Genomic DNA, 21722 nt, shown 5'->3' with positions numbered 1-21722 from the left:
AGAAGTGCTAATAAAACCTTAAATAAAGAATAGTTTGCATTTAAAACATGTTGATTTAAGAATGAAGGTATGGACAAGAGTGTTATCGTTGTTCTTGAAAAAAGGAGACAAAACGTTTTTGAAAAACCGGGAACAACAACATCAACAGGGAATTTTTGAGCCATGTCTACAAGCTATTTTTCAGACTCATCATAAATCGTCTCACGCTTAGACTTGACGAGTTTCAAAGCCCGGAACAGGCTGGGTCTCGAAGGATACGGGACAATAAGCCGCATTCACACAGCGCCACAGATTATACAGAAGACAGAGGAGTATAATCATTAATCAGCCCCTGTGCTTAGCGAATATGGAATATGAGTAGGCTCTTAATTATATTGAAACATCTTTTCTCAATTCCTTACAACGATGTGAAATCGATTGACGACGGATCCAAGTGCTAAAGGGCCTGAACGACGCAACTGTTATAACCGTCAAAGTACAAAATCAGCATTCGGAACCTATCCACATGCATTGAGGGGTGAGACAAGGAGAAGTAATTTCCCCCAAATTGCTCACTAATGCATTGTAGGATATGTTCAACTCGCTGCATTGAGAAGAGCAGGGCATAAACACATACGACGAATACCTTTCATGCTTGAAATTTACAGACGATATCATCATCGTCGCAGAAGCCGTGAAAGACTTTCATTGTATGACTGACTAATTGTTCTGCTCGAATTGATCTGATGGTGAACTTGATAATAACGAATGAATTTGGGCATAAGCAAGACAACCAACCAACCAACAAATAAGTCGATCCAGAACCGAGTTCTTAACGAAGTAGTTCCAGAGCACCACCTTGGGTTACAATTACATAGTAGTTACATAGAAGAGAATACCTGGGCTAAACATAGGAATATTAGTCATGTATTTTCGTCACAGATACCGCAAAGCGCCGCATCTAATAGTTAAATTTATGGTGCAATTTTTCATATTTCTCTTTGAAACGGCCTGGACGCCATCGCTCATTCCAAGGATCAAGGCGTGTTATCATCTAAGTAAGGAATTACTTTTATAAAATCGATTTTAATACATAAACGTTACTCAACGAATTTTTGAATTTTGCAATTGCATAATTGTGAATGTTTTCTGTGATATTGTTGTAAAAGTACAAAATAATTATTAACCCTGTGTAGTCGGGTATCATTCTTAACTACCTACTTTAAGCGTGTCTAGTATATTCGAGACAATTTCTACAGTCTTATATTTTTACGTATAAACATTACATAATCAAGTATATATTAAGGACCGACTGTCAATAAATTAATTTCTTTAAATTAATATATTAAATAAATTTCTTCGGTCCAGTTTATATATTGTGTCAATAGACCACTCGTCGAAAATCGTATTGATATGCGTTGTGTAGGATGATGATGTAGAGGTTGTAGAATTAATAACTTTTTTTTACTTTGAACATTAGAAGCAAAGAGATTTTGATTACATAAATAACATCTGAGTAAATAGCCTACAAGAACACGGAACATACCTGGCAAATATTACGTCTGGTATATCGCCAGAGGGTAATCCTCTACCTTCCATAAAAAAGATAGATCTTTACTTAGTTGTTTGGCTTTGTGCAAGCCACTCTGTATGGGTTTAAATGTAGCAATCTTTCAATATATATATATTTTATTTATTTAAACAATCAGACGAGCACATGAGTCTTATATTGTATAATGGCTCCCCTTCTAAAAGGCATAGACATTATAAGAAATACGTCGCACTAATGCCAATACGCTGCAAACCATAGCAATTGAGATGATATTACGCTTGTACCTATAATTACAATGGCTAATTGACGCGTCAAATTTAAATAATAAATGTTCTATCGTTTTTATACAAACAAAAATTCGGCGGATCATAAATGATGTTATGTTTATTATGATTTTTCTAAATCGACAGAAATATAACTACATAAATTTATCATCAAAATAAAAATGAAACTTCAGAGAGATGTTTCATAAAAACTTTTAAGTATTTTCAAAATAAAATGATAATGAAAGACTACTCCCAAGTACGGAGACACAATAAGCACTCTAAAGGTTAGTAACCTATAAACACAGTAGACTTGAAATTTAGATAATATGTCGATACCTTGGTCTGCTTTGTAGACATTCACAAAAATATGTTTCCAAAGTTATTGTATATTGTATTGTATTATTCTTGTATTTCAGTTTACACAATGAGTGAGCCAGTGCAACTACAGGCACATATTTTGATAGTTAATACTACTTTCAGCTAACATACAATATTATAATGCATAAGATTGAAATTTATTCTTACGTACACATATGTACGTGCTAAAACAGTTCTCTAGTTTTTATTTTAGTTTTCACAACCGAAGAGAGACTGTGCGGACTGATACTTACGGACAAACTCAATCACATTTTATTTGAATGACCAGAGATATGAACCAAGTTCTTTGAGATCTGCAGCTTTATAAATTAGTCACTAGTAACATATATATACAGACAAAAAAATCCATCAACTTTGATTTAGAAGTCAATCAAAACCAAAGCAAAAACTGCTACTGAAATACTTGGCATCCTAAAGAAGGTGAAGAGGTACTTCACACCTGAACAGTTTTACATTTTATATCAAGCTCGGGCATATATATGGAATATTGAAGTCACTTGTGAGATGACTTAGTTATAAACTTAAGTAATGTATATCATATATGATGTCAGATAAATCCGAATCCCTTTGACTAGACTTAACACTCCCTTAACTTTTTACTAAGATATCACTGGTGCGTAATTTTTTTTATTCCTCTTGCGTACAGTGCGATCGTGAATTGATTTTCCAGCCTCCATGTTTTCTAAGCATTACAATCTGGATCTCTCCAAGGCTACACTGAATATACGCATCTTCCAAACATTTTAGGGCTGAATCACTGGTTGCCATTACGTATGCCTAATTGTGGCCAAAAGAAAGCTTTAATCCATACAAAGAAATGCATGTTGTTTTTAACATGCATATACAAAATGTAATTGTAAATATTAAAAACATGATTTAATAAAGCGCAACTATTGAGTTGAGTTTCGTAAACGTTTTCTGCGGTTAAATAAGCATTCAGAACTGGTGGTAGCTGAATTTAATGTAAGATGATTCGAACGTGACTGTTTATTTACAATAAACTTTTTATTATTTTATGCAGAACGCTGGTGTCTTGAGACCAGCATAGTACAGGTGTGAAAACGAAGTATGGATAGATTAATTAATTACATGCATACCTTAATTAAAATCTTCGTTAAACGTATATTATTATATTTTCATTTGTTTTACTAATTTGTAAATTTATGTGCTTTAAGGGGAAAAAGTTGCTGAATGAGTACAGATGTACATGACTGGCTATATTTTTCGATCAATATTGTTGATCATGTACAAGACTTAATCTACTATCGAGTAAGTAAGCTCATGTCACATAGTACGAAAGTAAACAAGAAAATTTTAAAGAAGCAATTAGTTGCGGAAAATGACATCACGATAAGCCAACTGTACGAAAAATATTACGCAGAAACCTGCATATATCATTCGTTATCCTTAGAACGCGGCCAATGAACTGTGATATTTCGTATTAGGTCCTGAAATTAAAGATACATATATATGGTGGTTGTGAATCTCTTTCAAAAGATGTACAGATTATTTAATAGAAACGTTTTGTTGATATCACCGATAATTTCAGTATGCCGATAGGTCTGCACACAATATCGGCTTTGAGTCCTTGCCTCTCTATGTTGGTAAGTGAAGTTATAAAATTCTAAAACAGATGGCTGAAAAAATGCTTTTTCTAAATCAATAATACCAAAACAGAACAAACGTTTTGTTGAGCTAAAATAAACCGTAGTTTAAAAAATAGAATTAGCTGAGGGTGGATGAAATAGCTAAAGGTATTGTTGATTATTTGTCACTATCTAATTTATCTTTGACTAAATTGTAAAGAACTATTGTATTTCAAACGACAGTCTTGCCAATAATGAAATTGTGCATAAAAAAAAACTAACAAATTAAAAATTTACATATAACGTAATTTTATTGATAGAAGGAAAGTGTACACATTATTTGTATTAAATTACAATTAAAAAATCAAGATTTAGAATTAAATATATATATATATTTTCCACACGCAAATATCTTAATTTTTCAAAATTTTAAATTTATGCAAACTTATTTGTATTATTAAAAATTTTAGCTAACTACGAAAAAGAAAGAATTCACCTGTTTTGTTTGAATGTTGCTCGATGTTTTTATAGATATCCGATTTTTTTTATTTAATAAATATATTGACATAAAAAGAGAGCGCGTGTTAAACATTCACCTTGACTGAACTTTTCATTAGCATTCATTTTTATGGCTATTCTATCAAGCAATTCTTATGAAAATACCCCACAACCCACAACACATTAACATTCAGAAAAACTATTTTTGTGCGTACGTCCAAAATCCATGAAAAACTTTATTATTTCCAAAACGTATATTTAGATGTGATAAATGAATCAATCTACCGTTCAGTTGGAGTAAGTAAATAGTATGTGTCAAGTTACACAGTGTAGTGTTAAAATAATATTTACTTTCGCCATTAAGCGATAAACTTTACACAAAAGCTTTATTTAATAAAAAATAATAATGACGAGGGCTGAGTATTTATTGATCTTCATACAGATTGTATCAAATAATTAAATAATCTATCATATTTTATTTACAAATTATATAAAATATTTTTCCATAGATATTAAAGGATATTTTTAAACTTTATAATAACATTTTAAAAACAGTTAAATATATTATTCATGTTATATTTGTATTACGTTTCAGAACTATTTACGGTTTAAAATTTATTTGATTAAAATATTATGGTCAGATATATTATACACAAAAAGGAAAGGGTAAAATATTAGGCCGGCTTAGGTATAATCCTTCTTATAATGATACATTTTTGGTAGAGAATCAATGCCAAATGGAACATCCCCCGGGGCTTGTAAAACCCTAACAGGGTTTGGTTCAATCACGCACGCTCCCAGTACCTACTCGTGTTATTATACTGACATTTACCCCAATTGAATGGAGAAACCCCATTTGCTAGATTTACTACGAGCTTAGCTGACAAAGAACATTAAAAGGTTCTTAATGTACAATCATAATTTTTACAAAAATAATTTCATACGGACTGTGTTGGGGATTTTGCTGCCATTGACATGACTTTGGACAAAATAAATATAATAAGAATATTTTTTGAATATACTCAAAAAATCTTTTAAAATAAAATTAATCTTAAAATTAAAGTTGTTATTATTTATTTAAAAAATCATATATTTTCATGACGCATTGATGATATCATCATTTACATATTATCTTATATGTATTTAGGGATATATAGATCGTGAATGTTCTGCCAATTCCACGCCTAATCAAGAAGACTTAATATAGTCAACCGTTAGTTTATAAGTCAGATTATATAAAGTCGAACACTATTCACATATAGACAGATTGCCTTTTGGTACTGTTCAGTGCTAAATTCCTTTTTATCTCATGTGAAAACCTAATTTTACATAAAGTTATCAAACAACGACGTTCGGTCCGGGCGCTGCAGCCGGAGTACGACAATCAAATAAGAGTTAATGAACGTAACATGTGAACCAGTTATCTCGTTCACAATTTTTACTCGATTAAAACAAGGACATTATACGTTATCTTCCTTCAAAAATTTTAAGCTATTCGACTGGGAAATTATTCTAGCATTCTTGCTACAATTCCACGCAGTCAGAATTTGGACGTAGCTATTTTTAATTTCGATTTTTATTTTGAAATGATTATGTGTAAAAACTATTAAATTAGTAGAAATAATTGAAAATAAATACTTTTTGCTTTCACGCCCAGGCCAATTGGCTAGATCACGTGACTGTTAATTGCAGACAGAGTAATCAATAGTTAATTATTTTTATAACCAATTTAGTGTGGAATGAGCCCCTAATATTCTATTAAATAGAAGTGAAGCCATTAGCTCAGCAGTGGGACGTTAACAGGCTATTATTTAATATTAAAGAATATTTGGGTATAGTTGGAATTCAATACAATTTTGATACACAGATTGGTTAGACAAGTTGATTTAGTAATGTTATTCCTAAAAAAAAGTAATATTACTTGACGTAATTTTCTTTAAAGGGGTCAACTTTTAATCTTTCGGGTTTTTTAGTGCCTACTCATTTTTATTCTCGTTTCTTAACTCGGTACAATTTTTCAAGACTTAATCAAATATAAATACGAAAAATTAATGTTCTCTAGGGTTTTTTTTGTTTTTAAACGTTTTACATGGTAAAAAAGAAAAAAAAAATCATATATTATTTTGTAATACAAAACTAAAACAACTTCGGTTTATTATATTGTTTGCGAGTAATGTTTCCACCCTTAAGAAATAAAGTTAAACTCCACATCAGTACCTTCAAGATGATTACCCAATTAGTATAATAGAGCACATTCAAACGAATGTAGACACCTGTCTACCAATCTCATTATGTTCCCTCTAGTGCCAGCAAACTCTATTATTATATTAATGTCAACTTACGTAAGATTTACCCATAGCGACTGATTTATTGATTAATTCAAGTCACCGGCATTAATTTCGGAACTCAAAAAATAAAAATTAGTAGTTTTAGATAATATATTTACAAATTGTACCTAAACAAATTAAATATACAATTTTACTTTTTAAAATTGAAATCATAAGTGTAGTAAAGTTTGTAAAATAAAATAAAATAAAATAATGAAACACGTTAAATTAGTTGACAATAACGTTATAGTAACTCAAAAAACGGAACAAAAAGTATAATAAGGAAACTTACTAAAGAAAAAGAAAAATCGAAAACCTAACGTAATATCCTCTCTAGATCAGGTTAAAAAGGAAAAAAAGCAGAATAAAGATAAGCTTCCTTTGTCACTCCAAAGAATGAAAATGGAAGCCATTGCTATAAGTAGTATGCCCAAATAATGACGGAATATGTGTATGGTAAACGTCACATACACGCGGCATATTTATTTTACAGTTGAATTGTAGTAAATAGTATTTTCAGTTTCGTTTCACACTCTGTGTGTATAGTATAACATTTAGTGTCAAACGAAACTCTAATGTCACAGCTTTTACATGATCAGCTTAAAGCTTACTTCGACACGCTGCATGACACGAAAATCCAATACTATCGTGCTATCTTAAAATTAAGGTCATTTTGCCTAATATATCATATTTCAATTAAAAGAAAAGATATTTGTTAGCAATGAATGCTTTATAAAAATGATCTTCATCGAAAGATCTGAAACTTAAAAAAAAATGCGTTTCAAAATAGTAAAAGAGCCAACACTTATACTGGCTTTGATGTCACTGTTCGACGTCAATATATATATTTTTTTGACATCTCGTTTATTACTGATGTTAGGTACTATTTATAATGTTCCTAAATAATGATAAAACGTATTACGTACATTTGAGCCCAATAAATTAAATAAAGATATTTTTCTAACTTTAATTTAACCTTAATTAATCAGTTGTTCGAATTTATGCTTTGTAACTATGGTGGGTTGGAGCTCTATGTTATTGAATGACAAATTGTAGGGGAGACACGATTAGCATTTATCCTTTAGACCAAATATGCCTCTACTAGATTACTACGAATAAAGGTCGCAGAAGCGGTCGCAGACATAGATTTTGGGGATGAGGGTTTTAATTATTAAATTAAAATTTATTGCACAAAAAATATTGAGAAAATAATAAGTTGGTATGAATACAATTTAAAAACACGTGGAATTCTCTTTTCAAATTGACTGTTCAGAAATTTTGTCAATTCGACGCACCCCGATGTCCGACTTAAGACAAATGGCATACCCGGCAAACAGATTAGGATTAAGCTTATTATATTGTGATAGATTCCATCATACATCAGATCACCAACAGTCACAGATGACAACGTAGCAAGCATGAAGCCGTGGTTGAGCCTTTAAGAACGTTAAGCTGTACTGCATCTGAACAAGATAAATAAATTGAATAGAGGAAGGGAATCGAGAGTGCCTCTGCCAAGTATTTCCGAACACTTGTGCACCATATGTCCTACGTAGTTCGCTCGTATCCTTTGACATTGGCCACCGTGACTAAAATTGTTCATTTTATTAGCGTTGTTTTTAGAGCATATCTATTTTATATATGAGATAGGAGCTTATCTTCGCAATATTTTTACAACAACATTAACAGCCTGTAAATTTTCCCACTGCTGGGCTAAGGCCTCCTCTTCCTTTGAGGAGCAGTCTTGAAGCATATTCCACGACGCTGCTCCAATGCGGGTTGGTGAATTACACATGTGGCAGAATTTCGTTGAAATTAGACATACAAGTTGCCTCACAATGTTTTCCTTCACATCCGAGCACGAGATGAATTTTAAACACAAATTAAGCATATGAAAATTCAGTGGTGCTTGCCTGGGTTTGAACTCGACATCATCGGTTAAGATACACGCGCTCTAACCTCTGGGCCATCTTGGCTCTCTTATTTTCTCGCTAGCAGGTAATAACAAAATACTGTTCATGCTTATTCAATTACGAAATATAATACGAAGTAGTTATTACCAGTTATTACCAGTTATGTTAATTTATTATTATTATTTTTAAAACATAACATTTTTTCTATGCTTTTAAAATTTACTTTTAAAACTCATCTACGTGAGCACATATTGTCAGAAAGCCTCTAGCTCTTATGACTTCTGTTATGCACTATTATTATTATGTTATATTATATATATGTTTTTACGACAGACAGTATAGACCAATATTTATTTTGTAGATACTATATGGATATGTATGTATATGTTTTTTTAATGTAGTTTTATATAAGTACTTGTATATATTGTTATATATTGTTAATTCATTTTTAATTACCGCCTTCGTGGTTTTCTGTTTGATCTAAAGGTTGACTGGCAGAGAACGACTTCAGGCATTAAGTCCGCCTTTTGTCCCATTTACTTTGTGGTGGCCAATAAAGTATTTAAATAAATAAAAATATGTTTGATAAATTTAAAGATCGACTATCTGCCCGTCTTGACTTCGTCCGGGTGGAATAAAAATTTTATATACTTTCCTATCGCAGCACCAGCTACTGGATTCGATATGAACCATCAATAGACCCAAAAACATACCAAAAAATCGCAGTACTCTTTTTTGATGTTGTATAAGTTAAAAAGATCTCTGATTGGTGTAAATATAAAGTAATTGTTAATCGATTTACTTAATTTTCTTTTATTTTATAACTTTTATTTATTTATATACCAGTAAATACAATTGTATGCTATTAAAAATTCACATCCAAAAATAAAACACAAAATTATATATATTTTTAATAATAAAAATATATATAATCAAACTACGTATTTAAGATATATTTATAAAATAATTAATATTTAGTGATATTTAGAGACATTCTACTGTAGGTAGTCTGTTTTAAAATACATTTCATATCAATTTCGCACATCTTATACGTTTTCGTTTTATCCATTTTCTTTGCTCGTTCCTCTAATAAAGGATTTTTCCTCAGTTGGCTCAATTTGGCTTTATCTCATTGAGACATAACTTACGTCAGTTCACACTTTATTTCCTTCGCTTTGAAGGGAAATAGTAATATTATATGGAGAACGATATAAAAAAAACAAACGTCTTGGATACATTTTTTTTTTTTTGTTAATTTAATGAAAGTCTTACCAAGATAAGGTGGAAAAATACAGAGATGACGCCAAGATTAATTAAAATGAATGGAAAATTATATCAAACAAATAGTAATATACATAAAAATAGCAAGGTTTTTTTTCATAATAGTGGCATTACGATTATTAAATATGTTTTATGAATATATTATACTTAAGTACTCGTAAGATGCATGACGTACAGCTCCAACGCGACTCAAAAGATATTTTAAGATCACTAAGAAAAAAATTGTACTTATAAATAATTTTCAATACATATATCACAAGTAATTATTATTATTTGTAGATCTACATCACTGTTAACATCAATTATAAAAAACATTAGTAATGTTAATTTACAAAACTGGGCGAAAATGAAGTTGATAATAATCAATCATCTTAACGTTGAATTCCCATTATAACTGTTAGGTGGTAAGTCAGTATGTAGATATTGCGGTTCAGAACAGTCATCCCATAACCACCAAACTGTTACTAAAATTTCAAAATTTATCAATAATAATGATATAAACGGAACTGACATTTTACTAATAAGTGTTTTAATTCCACCCTTCGCAACAATCAGAGGTTTTACAATACCATTTATAACGACGTCTTTGAATCCTTTCATAATTAAATTATTTGAACCAGACCCGAGTAAAGCGAACACTAATTCCATTAGACCGCTCATTTTACTTGACATCTTCGTTGTTACCGACTCCATCAGATTTAATTTAGATGAAGCCTTGTTTGTTGGCTGAGGTTCAATCGTCGTAGACGGCACATATATCGATGCTGATTCTTGAAACGGTTTAGAAATCCAAAAATGATGCTTTCGTCTCGGATATTCGTTAAAAGAAGAAATATTTTGTTGATTTACAGAAGCTCCATACCTCGGTTGTAAATTATGTTGTTCCGGTAATCCATTCATTGCATAGAAAAAGTCGCTAAAAGAGAAATCTGAATTTTTCGTTTGGGGTTTTTCTACATTTGGCACTGGCTGTGATTGCATCGCGCTGGTGTGAATTATCTGTTGCCGAGTCACATGATTCGAATGCGGTGAAATATTTGAATTTGGAAACGATAATGTATTGGCTCTGATATCGCTTGGCACACTTCGGAATTCAAAAGGCGGATAGGACTTCACTGACTCTCCTGTAGTGTAATATAAACACAAATAACAGTGCATCACGACAACTTGTAACGTCAAAAAATACATTTCAATATTAATCCAAAGAACAATTTAACTCTGTATCGTATCATTTAATGAAAGTTATGAAATAAATACTAAGTGAGTCAGAAAATGAATATGACCTACATAAATAACTATGAAATATATATATATATATATATATATATATATATATATATATAAATTATTTTGTATAAAGTTTTCAATTTAATAAAATATGTTGTTTCAATACTTTTATAAATATTAATTTTATTTCATAGTACAATTTAAGTTTATATTTATACATTTGCATAAATAGGTTAAGGACGCCGTATATCTTTTATATTTGTATGTAAATTAAAGATATTATTACATTTTATATTAAAAAAATAGCATCATTACGAAGATAAATATACAATGTCGAGTTAATAAACATTATTGCAATATACATATAAATAAAAATTATTCTAAAGCAAGTAGCGTGCAAGCGTTAGTTAATAATCACTGCGCTACGTCAGCTTATGTCGCCTCCAGAGTTGCAGTCCATTGACATACATTCCGCGACCTTGTCCCCAGCGAGAATGCTTAAAAGTGTTTTAGCGATGAAGCCGTCCTCATCTACGTCATCGATTATAGAGAACGTCACAGCCGCACCGAAATTACTGCCCCAGCCGCTATTTGATGATCTTTGTATTACACACGCGAGTCTCTCCGAACAGTCCATGATCATTCGAGACTTATTTTTCTTCTTTTTCATTTTTAAATACTTCATCATTTTAGATATCACAGGCCACAGTAACAGAGCTTTCAAACCCATTTTTGCGAGCACCATAAGTGTCAGAGGAAATAAAAACAGTTTGCCAGCTAGTAATTTCATTAATGCAATGACGGCCGCTGACAACATTATTTTTGCCGCACTACCCAAAATACTAGCGAATGATGCTAGAGTATCAGATTTTGGACAAGACGTATGGTAGCCAGAATCGGAATAGGTTTTTCGAATTGGTTCCGAGTAATAATTTGAAGCACTTGTAAATAAATCTAAAAATGGTATAGGTGGTGACTGCGGTGTCACTGTACTCAAACCTTGATCATGAGCGGCTGTCTTTGTAACAGCGTAAAAAAGAACAACAACTGCGAACATGACGAAATAGACTGTTCCGCTTCAGGCACTTCATCTCATTTAAAACGTTCGATATAAAATTGAAATTTCATGTTTGATGAAGTACAACTAAAAACTACGCCCGTATAATTCATATAACGGTATGAATCAGTCGGTTAATTGGTTTTGGGATCATGACCCAAAAAATGAAAACACGGTATAACAGCTATAATCTTATTTTCGATTCAAATGGAATTTACCAATGAACAGTATAAGTAATGTATTCGTAATTTGAATTTAGAACTTAAAATTTTTGCCTATTTTATATATTGTCTATTCTTTGATTATGGTATAATATAGAGAGAAGATATTTTTAGTTTACAAATAATACTGATAATTACTATTTATTATATACCTAATTATAAATTCTTTTTTATAATAATTAATAATAATTAATTTAATGAAACGAACTATATTTTTGCGCTAGTGCAATTAGATGATAAAATAAGATCCTCGGTTCATGATAGTTTAAAAAAAAAACGATTACGCGGGAAAAAGTATTTTTTTAATGCAAAGAACTACTATACATTATTTCGATTATTTGTTCACTATACTAAAACACTAATGGTTTCGGGGACGAAGTGTAATTATAAAAAATGCTCCGATAGTTATATCAGTAATACATCTGAAAAGATCGTCGTGCCGCCATGGTGTTCTTCAGGTTAGTTTTTCACATTATATAAGATTAAAATAAGTGAACCGGGTGATATCAAATTATAAATCGTGAAATTGAGCTGAAAGTATCTATTCCATATGAATAACATTACATTACTTACTATCAAACATAATGTTACATATTCTAGGTATCTAATAAAATATATCTCTTGAATATGACATCAATTTGACCTACAAATTATTTAGAAGCAAAGTAGTGCTTGGTCAGCATCACGGTGACCCAGTAACTTATTTGCAATTCCACTAAATAAACAACCGGCTAAGAATATTTCATGAGTTGTTCGACTGCTAAACTAGTATTCGTCCGTACTTTATGCTTTGTATAATACATAATTCAAAAGCGAATGCGTCATGCGTATATTTAACAAAATTTTATATGTATTTTCGTACAAAAACATTTATTTTAGAGTAATAGTTTATTTACTACAGATCTTACATCTTAATATGATGGAATTTCTTATAAATTTTTATTACTTTTACTTTATATTTTAAGCAAAGATTTAAAAGTCTAAAATTTATTCAATTAATATTTTCTGAATTATGAGTCATCTTTTCGTCCACAATTGTTTTAAGAGATATGGCTATTATCATCTACGCATTTATATTTTTATAAAAAGAAAAAACCTTTAAAATAACGTTAAAAAATATTAGTATGTCATAACATATTCCACAGCTAAAAAAAGCTAATATTTAACTTCGAGCAAGCATCACTGATTATTCATGTGCTACATACATCATCTCTTGCTTGGTGGTTAAGGAAGATATCGTGAGAGAATCTGCATATGTTGAATAAAAACCTTCAACGTGTGTATCGACCAACCTACATTGGAGCAGCTTGGTGGAATAATCTCCAAGCATTATTCAGAAAGCCAAATTTAATTGTTTTATTGTATTATTATTTGCCACTTACGTAAATGTATCCAGTTATGCGAATGAAATGCAATAAAAATAAATATAGTATGTAAATATGTGTTACCTTTTTATGATATACTATATCCCGAACACAGGTTTGCCTGGGTGAGAATTGGGGGAGAGTAATTGGTTACCTTCTGCTCATATCTATAACCCTAAAAACGTGTATGCAAAAGTAAATAATGATTGGTTTAGCAGTTAAAACGTGAAAGCGTAACAAACAAACAAATAATCAAACTCGATTATTTGAGACAAAAATACAGATTTTAAAACAGTACTGTTCATTCGATTTTAATTGATATATATTCGACGTTTATTATAACTGTGTCCGTTCCTAATTTGAGCGACCTAAAAACCAAATAGCTTGCATAATGCAATTGGAGCGTACTGCCACCTGCAATGACGAGAGAGTACAAAATATTAAATGAGCCTGAAGCCTCATTGCTGTCGTGGAAGTGCAACTACGTGAAATACAACTAATTAAATCATGCTGCCAGATAGAATTAGCTAAATAAGCGAAAACGCAGCACTTTTGATTTTGCGAATACGTTGTTGATTAAAACATTAATTGTATGTTACTTAGTTTAGCTTTTAGCTTAGGTATTTAATATCGTTCAAAATACTTTCGTTGTGAATTACACAGCATGTAAATCACGACAAGTATAGTCAACTGTTGTAGATAGATTTTAATAAGCATTAGACGGGTTCGGAATGTCATAATGAACGTATTTTAAAAATATTATTTTCACTGCTATGTCTCTATTAATAGAATATTTTATCGTATTTATTTTCTATATCATTATAATGTATATTTATTAGCATGGTTGTGTTGGTATGAAAAAATTCACCACACACCTCAATTGTCAAATAGAAGAGTTATGCCAAATTCATCCAGTACTCAAAAACTTCTTTTTGCGCTATTCTCAATAGTATTTAGGAAAAGTCAGGAAAGACTTGCTCAGATAAACTAAATTTTCCCGTTAATGAAACTTCAATTTTGCCAATCAAGTATACCGCTTTTATGCACCATGACAGTATGGTTTAGTCAATGAAAACGAGTTTGTAGATGAATATATTTCATATACGTACTTATAGTGTCATTGCCGGTGTTTTTGAATAAAATTCCTACATTATTAATCGTTTTTACTGCTTCGTTTGCTTTTGCCAAACGAAAAAAAATCCTATTATTAAAACATTTAATTTTATTAAATCTATTCGAATGTATAAAAACACTGGTGATTTAAAATGTTTGGAAAAATACTCATTTTTATTTTTTGTTTTGTCTTGTACATTTAATGCTATCATTGTACTGTGAATTTTAATTTATAAATTATTTATTTCGTTATTTAAGCATTAAATCTTTTTCCTTTTTCTCGATTAGAGTATGGTCAACGAGACTCTGGTTCAAGTGACCACCACGGTGCGTAGATTTAACTCATATCCCAATTTTCATTAAATGTCTCCATATTTTTATAGTATTATAATATTTAAAAACGGTATGTTATGTAGGACTAAAAATAACTAAACTATAACATAAAATATAAGAATCTCTACAACCTTTCTACAAAAAAAAAATACTAGGGTTGTTTGATATTTCAATATTTTATTTTTTAAAAGTAAGGTTTTGCATCGGATACTTTTTACATAACTACTACCTTACCCAAAAGTTGTCTGGAAGGAATTGCTATACGTTATAAGGTCGCCTTAATTTTTGCTGCACATATTTTTATATTAAATATTTTTGGCTTATTTTTAAATGTTATGTAGTGTACATTTATGTGTTTAATAAATAAATATATATGTATTATATAATAGTAGCTAATTGCTAGACTAAGGTTTTCTTTTCTATTAAAAAGGGTTCGAAATTATTCCAAGCTGTTTATTATATATAATGAATGCTTAATAATAAATGACATGTTCCATTAACAAATATCATAACTAGTATAAATCTTTAATATTTTAGTATTTTTAAATACTATTCCAAATAAGGTGATTTTATTTTTACAAAAACTAAATGAAATAATTTCATTTGATAATCCACTTGTCTACCGGCTAAATACAATGTGTGTCTTTGAGGCAGTACGTGCTAAATAACTGGAACGAAGTTAAAACTTTGGGGCATTAATTAAGCAAAATCCCACGGACGCTAAGTAAATTACAGCACTCAGGTAACCATAGTCCATTTGCCAAAATTTTCACAGGAAGAGTTTACGAAAGGCGAAAACCGCGAAAAGTTATTCCTGCTCACAATATAAAATCTTTCTACACCGCACGTGAAAACATCTGGGACCATCTGAACGATGACAAGGTCGGAAGCATCGGTATCGATGAAGCTAAAAGTATAAATTTGACAAATATAAAGATTGAAAAACGCTCCATAAACAGAACTGCGTTATTAATTTTGTCTTTACTTATTATAGGTTTTATAAGTGAGTATTTTTATTTAATATGAACTTGAAACATTCAGGTCAAGGTTAAGATTACGTATTAGTATTTCCAAATATTTTTGATCTGACTGGACAGACTAGTCCCGACTCCAGGACGACGACGGCGGCGGCCGTTTTCCAAGTGATTCAAGTGTACCAAGTGTTTGCGCAAATATAGGTGCACTCTTTATTCCCATATTCCAGTCACAACAACGAAATAAAACAAAAAATACATTTTTATTATAAAACTAAGTTAGGCTAACTAAAACTAGAGAATTAAAACTCGAAACATTAAACGAAAAATATTATGTCCCAATGTTATATTCAGTCAATCAAAGTAAATGTCCAAATAATCGTTGGTTATTTTAGGTCAATACTTGAAGCCTAACGCAATATTAGCTAAATTAGATCTAATAATGACGGATCTACCGAAAACTAGCTTTATCTCTTATCGTAAGTGTTGCTTTTAGTAATATCCCTAAATTGACTTTTTTTTAAGTAATGTATTTTCACAGTCATTTTATTTTTATTGATAAAGCTAATGCTAAATGCATTAGCTTTACAAAATAGGCTCCATCATGCAACAATATTTTCCAAATACATAAGAGTATAATATTTTCATAAGTTATTACAATATATTCTTAAAAAAAAAAGTGTTATAATCTCGAAACAGTAAACAACGACTGGCAACCATTCTTTCTCAATAGACTAAAACAACGGCACTACATTTTCTCGAAAAAAATGTTTAGACTATTACTAAATTCCACTCTCACATTATTTGATTTGTATGCACAATCTATTTAGTAAAACTATGTATATGAATCACGTATTTTTTATGAGATTCGAATTTTAATGTAATATTTGCTTGTCGAACATTTGTTCAGTGTTCTTATAATAAGAGTTGATGTTTCTCAAAAATCCAAGTTTATAGCGATGTTAAGAATGTTTTGAAATAACTGATGTTTTCAATAAGACTTCCATAGAATTAAACTCTGCAGAAACCTATTGAAAGTTTTCAGTATACTTATGTCAAGTGTCAGTAAATTTCAAAAATAGTGAAAAGAGTTCCTTATGTTTATTAAAGCCTTAGCTTTACTAGGATTATATAAGACAGATTATCAATACAAATATTTTACAAATTTAAGCGTTGAAGAATTTGAAGCTACGAAATTTGCTAAGAACATCTTAAGAAAAACTTCGTGCTAGAATTGTATATATTGGCGGCGTTTCTTTATAGAATAGGTAGGCAGTCAAGCAAATGGTCAATCTAATGGTAAGTGATCACTACCGCCCATAAACATTGCCACTGTAAGAAATATTAACCATTTCTTACTTAAACCATGTGCTGCCAGCCTTGTGAGCTAAGATGTTATATCCCTTGTGTCTGTAGGTACACTCATTTTTGAATATAGAATCATTCTTTGACCTCAAATTACTTAAAAAATATAAACTTACTTATGTTAAAAAGGCATAAGTTTAACATTGCTAATATCAACACTATTTCGCAGAAAGGTATATGTTATATACAACAACAATAACCAAAATATATTCATTTTTCTATACTGATTACGAAAGTCCAAAAGTGAGGCCTACTATATAGATATTGGGACTTTTATCACCAGAACATAGAATTGATTTCCTCTATATACGAAGTCACTGGCACTTCTCTTATCCTCATTACCCAAGTTAATAAAGTGTATGAAGTAATATAATAATAAATTACTCAGTGGGCATGGATTCAACACCAGTGAACGAGGAATGCTGTCATAGAATGAAGCATTTAGCTCTGGCATTAAACCGAGCTGAGCAGGCATTGAGGTATTCACTGGAAATAATCGTAAACAGCGATCCATTGTTTAGTTTAGAATAACTTTAATACCTGACTGCTCTTATAAATAATCTCATCGTTATTTCTACCATCTACGTAAGCTGTGGTATATTTTAGTATGTACATAAATACGACTTCCGACATCATGAATGACGTATATTGTTTAAGCTCAAATGATATGGTGGTTCGAAAAGTCTTCTTATTCTTATTGTTGTTATTCGTATGAATAAATTGTGATTCGAGCACCATTTGGTTCTCGCGCTGTTGCGCCACCGACCTTGGAAACTGAGATGTTATGTCCCTTCTACCTGTCACACTAGCTCAACCGTTATTCGAACAAAACTAAGTATTGCTATTTAGCGGTAGGAAATGTGATAAGTTGTTATATCATACAGATAGTTATATATAAAATATATTTTTAATAATTGGTTTTAGTTTATAATGCATGGTAGAAATCGTCACCATACGATCTTTACCTTTCTATCCCTCCGTCTCTTTCTATTATATACGGTTTTATATAACACTAGTCGTCACTCGCGGTTTCGCTGGCGTTTATAGGTTGGTCGTCAGGTGTTAGGTAAGAAAAAGCCTGTCCATCCTTGAGGTTCAAACTTGGTCCAGTAACTTGACCGCGAAACGGCAACAGATAAACAAACAAAGTTACTTTGGCATTTATAATATTAGTATAGATTATTTATTTAATAACATTTAATTGTGATCGTTATTTAATATATAATATATAGAAAATGATCTTCGTTTATACTGAGTGTGCTACAACACCCCAAGTTTTTTTTATATATATTTTAATAATTGTTCTTTTTAATACTTACTTTAGCTTTTTAGCCTTTCTGAATTAGAAAAAGATAAATAACAAAAAAATATAAGTACACAATATCATATATAATAATAATAATGTATGATAAAGAATCCATTACAAATAAAGATTGAAATTTTAAGACCATTTAAACGTGTACACCTTTACAGAGCTCTACGACTTCGAAAAACAACTTTAAGCTTAAAGAAAATACATATGGGTTTGTATTGATTATTCAGTTACATTTATAACTCACACTGTCAATAATTTGTTAAAGTCGAAAAAGAAAAATGCGAGAAATTCAAAGAATACAATTTATTTATAAAGTAAAGTGTTCATCCCTTTTAGATAGGAATGCTAGACATCTGATTTATTATTTATATAGAGAACTTGTTTAAGTTACATTTGTATACCGACTTATGTATCTATAAACAAGGTGTGTAGGTATATGAAAGAATACTGTATTATTTATTTAAATCCGTCCCTTTTATATTATTATTTAATATCATAAGTTTTACAAATATATAATAAATATAATACTAAAATTGAAAAGCATACTCGTCAAAAAAAACTACTGAAACCTTATTTATTATATAATTTAATGGTCTAGACTAAATTTTTCTACGGAGTAATAATATTGTTTTACTGAAATAACTTGACTTTCATAAGTTGTTGAAGTCGCAGATGGTATTAAAACAATACGTAACTGTATATCTCTCAATTTTATAAAATATTATCAAGATAATTTAAGCATATTTTAAGACTATGTTAAAAAAGGGAACTAAAAAGCAATATTTCAAATTGGAAAGGTAAATAAAGATTAATTTTAGTGAACTTTCAAGACCATTTAATAGAGGGTTTAAATAAAAAATCTAAAGAGGTCTATAGATTTTCTTAATTTAAGTAACATTTTCAGTAGTAATAAGTATATATAGTAGTGTAGTAAGTAAAAAAATAAACAATAGCAGAATAAGGTTTTTAACTATTTATTAAAATAATGTTTAAAACTTGGATGCAATGATTGATTTTGCACTTTAACCTCTTAGAGATTAACAAAAATGAGGAATTAAAAGATACCATTTATAAGAATATGTCGATTACCAAACTTCAGAAGTATCTCAACTGTATCAGCAAACAAAACTGATTACAGAATTTGTACAAGAACAAACAGAATCAGGACATGTAGAAGGCGCGTTAGCGGTGGCGGGTAAAAACACAACGGAATGGGGTGGAAATATAGCCATATGGGGTATTTTGCCAATGTGGCGTGCCGCTCCACCACCTGACACTGTATTGAAACTTCAAAGACCAACACCTTCTGACTGTTGGCCCTTTAGGTGAATAAAATAATACTTCCTTACTCCTAAACCGATCTATCTAATCTAAGCGAATAATAAATTTTAACTTAATAACATCGCATCGAAAGGAAACTTTTTTCGGTCAATCTTCGAAAAAGTCAGCTCAATCACCCATACTTAGGTTTGGGTAGGTCCTGAGGAGACTGGATGTGTACAATATATCAATGGTGCGAGGCTATTATGGACGCCATACTTCAGGCGGCTCAGCCTGAAAAACCACGTGAGTTTTTCCCTCCTCACGCGGCCACCTCGGTCACCCTCTTAATCCCCGTGCGGAATGACCGAGATAAAAAATCTATATCAAAATTATATTCATATTACTGACAATTATGTAATATCTTATTCGAATTATAAAATTTTACGCTTTTTAATTTTTATATATCTTTTTAGAGGATCTTATGGTGAAATCATAATAGAAATGCCAGAAAGCTTGCCAATAGCTAAATTAAGTGTGGAACATATTCGACCAGATACTGCACTAAGTGCACCGAAACATTTTATAGTCTTTGTAAGTTAATAAAATTCTCTCTTAACCAATGTCATTACTTCTACGAATCTCTACATATCATAAACGACCACGACTCAACAACTATCGACCAAATTTTCAAACAGTTTTCAACAATGACGAAGGTGAGTTTGATGAGTCGTAGCGTATAATTTGTTAAGGTTTTACATAAATGACATTTTTTCTGACATCTTCAACAATCGTCATATTTCAGCCATATGACGATTGTTGAAGATGTCAGAAAAAACATGCCAACGAAGAACTACTGGCGTACTCCGCGTCGCGGAAACCGATACTTACATATTTTATTTTCTTATTGTAAATAGATTGGTGGATTAGCATATCGGTCATCCGATGGTAAGTGGTCGCCACCACCCCTAGACTGTAAGAAGTATTAACAATCCTTTACACCACTAATGCGCCACCAATCTTGGGAACTATGATGCAATTTTTCTTATTACCTGTAGTTACCCTGGCTCTCATCCTTCAAATCAGAACCAAACAATACTACAATTGCTATTTGGCGGTAAATTAATAATATCTATTACGATGTAAACTTTCAATGTAGACCCCTATTATGCCCGTACGAAGTCGGGGCGGGTAGCTAGAATTACTATAACTTTAATCATTAACAACCTTAGATCGGAAATCCATAAGCCGACCTCGTATTTTCAGGGTATTTTAGGTGACGGTACGTGGATGAAAGCAGCTTACGGAATCTACGAATACAATAAACCAGCAAAACAATACTTTAATTTAAACAATAGAAACGTTCCGTTTCAACAGATTGTTTTCAGAGTTTTGTCTAACCAAGGAAATATGAAATATACTTGTATATATAGAATTCGCCTTTATACAAGTAGTTATTAATGATTTGCAAATAAACCTGTTTAAAAAGGAAATAAGATGTTTTTTTTAAACGTGAATAATAATTTGAACCGTATCTATTTAGTAGACATAGGTTGTAACAAAGGCGTTTAAACAAATTCTAAAGAAAATACTGAGTGGCGATATTAGAGCTTTACCAAATTGGCTGCTCCGTCAACTGAGAATCTGACGTGGAATAATATTTAGGAAAGTATTACACACATACTTACTTTAAAATAAATTAAATTTCTAAAA

General features: G+C 30.8%; 3 protein-coding genes across 3 annotated transcripts; 1 reads left to right on the top strand and 2 right to left on the bottom strand.

Annotated features, from left to right (window-relative positions):
- Window positions 1-9516: 9516 nt before the first annotated feature.
- On the bottom strand, window positions 9517-11026 carry LOC125065865. Its single transcript, XM_047673714.1, has one exon. The coding sequence runs from the start codon at window positions 10966-10968 to the stop codon at window positions 10147-10149; it is 822 nt and encodes a 273-aa protein (XP_047529670.1). The 5' UTR covers window positions 10969-11026; the 3' UTR covers window positions 9517-10146.
- A 408-nt stretch (window positions 11027-11434) lies between these two features.
- Window positions 11435-12123, bottom strand: LOC125066055. Its single transcript, XM_047673954.1, has one exon. It carries the CDS (start codon window positions 12062-12064, stop codon window positions 11435-11437), a length of 630 nt encoding a protein of 209 aa, XP_047529910.1. The 5' UTR covers window positions 12065-12123.
- A 5704-nt stretch (window positions 12124-17827) lies between these two features.
- Window positions 17828-21470, top strand: LOC125065912 (sperm-associated antigen 4 protein-like). The gene is made up of 5 exons (XM_047673770.1): window positions 17828-17913; window positions 18908-18957; window positions 19888-20074; window positions 20486-20603; window positions 21276-21470. The coding sequence occupies exons 1-5, from the start codon at window positions 17828-17830 to the stop codon at window positions 21468-21470; spliced, it is 636 nt and encodes a 211-aa protein (XP_047529726.1).
- Window positions 21471-21722: the final 252 nt, after the last annotated feature.

Source organism: Vanessa atalanta, chromosome 8 (assembly GCF_905147765.1).
Source record: "Vanessa atalanta chromosome 8, ilVanAtal1.2, whole genome shotgun sequence".
In the NCBI taxonomy this organism is placed as follows: Eukaryota; Metazoa; Arthropoda; class Insecta; order Lepidoptera; family Nymphalidae; genus Vanessa; species Vanessa atalanta.
Note: the sequence above shows the minus strand (reverse complement) of the source record. Positions and strands in the feature narration are given on the sequence as shown.